The sequence below is a fragment of the Antrostomus carolinensis genome, unplaced genomic scaffold (assembly GCF_000700745.2).
Source record: "Antrostomus carolinensis isolate BGI_N321 unplaced genomic scaffold, ASM70074v2 scaffold43247, whole genome shotgun sequence".
Lineage (NCBI taxonomy): Eukaryota > Metazoa > Chordata > Aves > Caprimulgiformes > Caprimulgidae > Antrostomus > Antrostomus carolinensis.
In genome coordinates this window covers 5,906-6,394 of record NW_010330272.1, presented here as the reverse complement: position 1 = coordinate 6,394, position 489 = coordinate 5,906, and the positions used below count along the sequence as shown (strand labels likewise).

General features: G+C 53.6%; 1 protein-coding gene across 1 annotated transcript in view; it reads left to right on the top strand.

Annotated features, from left to right (window-relative positions):
- NCDN (neurochondrin) overlaps positions 1 to 489 on the top strand; it is a gene marked incomplete at its 5' end in the record, with an annotated part of 2,911 nt that overhangs the window by 2,170 nt on the left and 252 nt on the right. The window contains 2 exon segments of the mRNA XM_010172875.1: positions 243 to 485; positions 488 to 489. The exon segment at positions 488 to 489 is cut by the window's right edge and continues 252 nt beyond it. Coding sequence (XP_010171177.1) covers positions 243 to 485; positions 488 to 489 — 245 coding nt within the window.

Below are 489 nucleotides of genomic sequence, written 5' to 3'. Positions count from 1 at the left end.
AGAAGAGTTCCCGCTGACAAAGTTGCATGGGCAGAGACTGGGTCTGGGTGGTTGAGCTGGAGAAAGCAAATAAAAGGGAAATGAGTCAGGTTTCACGTGGGGTTTCTGTCATTGGAAGTGATAAAACCAAAAACCTGGAGGAGTGAGGAATACACAGAAAATTCAGGAGGCTGATGAGCTGGGATTAAGAGATTTCTAGGGCAGGAGGGTGTATTCTGCTCTCCCCAAAAGCCCTGCTGCAGACAGCCCCACCGAAGGCTTCCTCCTGGGGCCGAGTGAGCTCTGTATCACATCATTCATTTCCTTTTCTCTTCCAGTTCTTCAGGGGACCCAGTCTGCCAAGGAGTTTTTCAGAGCTGCCATTGACTTCCTATCACAGGCCCACACCACCCAAGCAGACACCAGCAGCGCTGGCATGGCCGTGGCCGTGTCACCTGCCTACGCCAGCGCCTGGGCTGATGTCCGTGAGCTCTGGTTCCTGGGGATGCA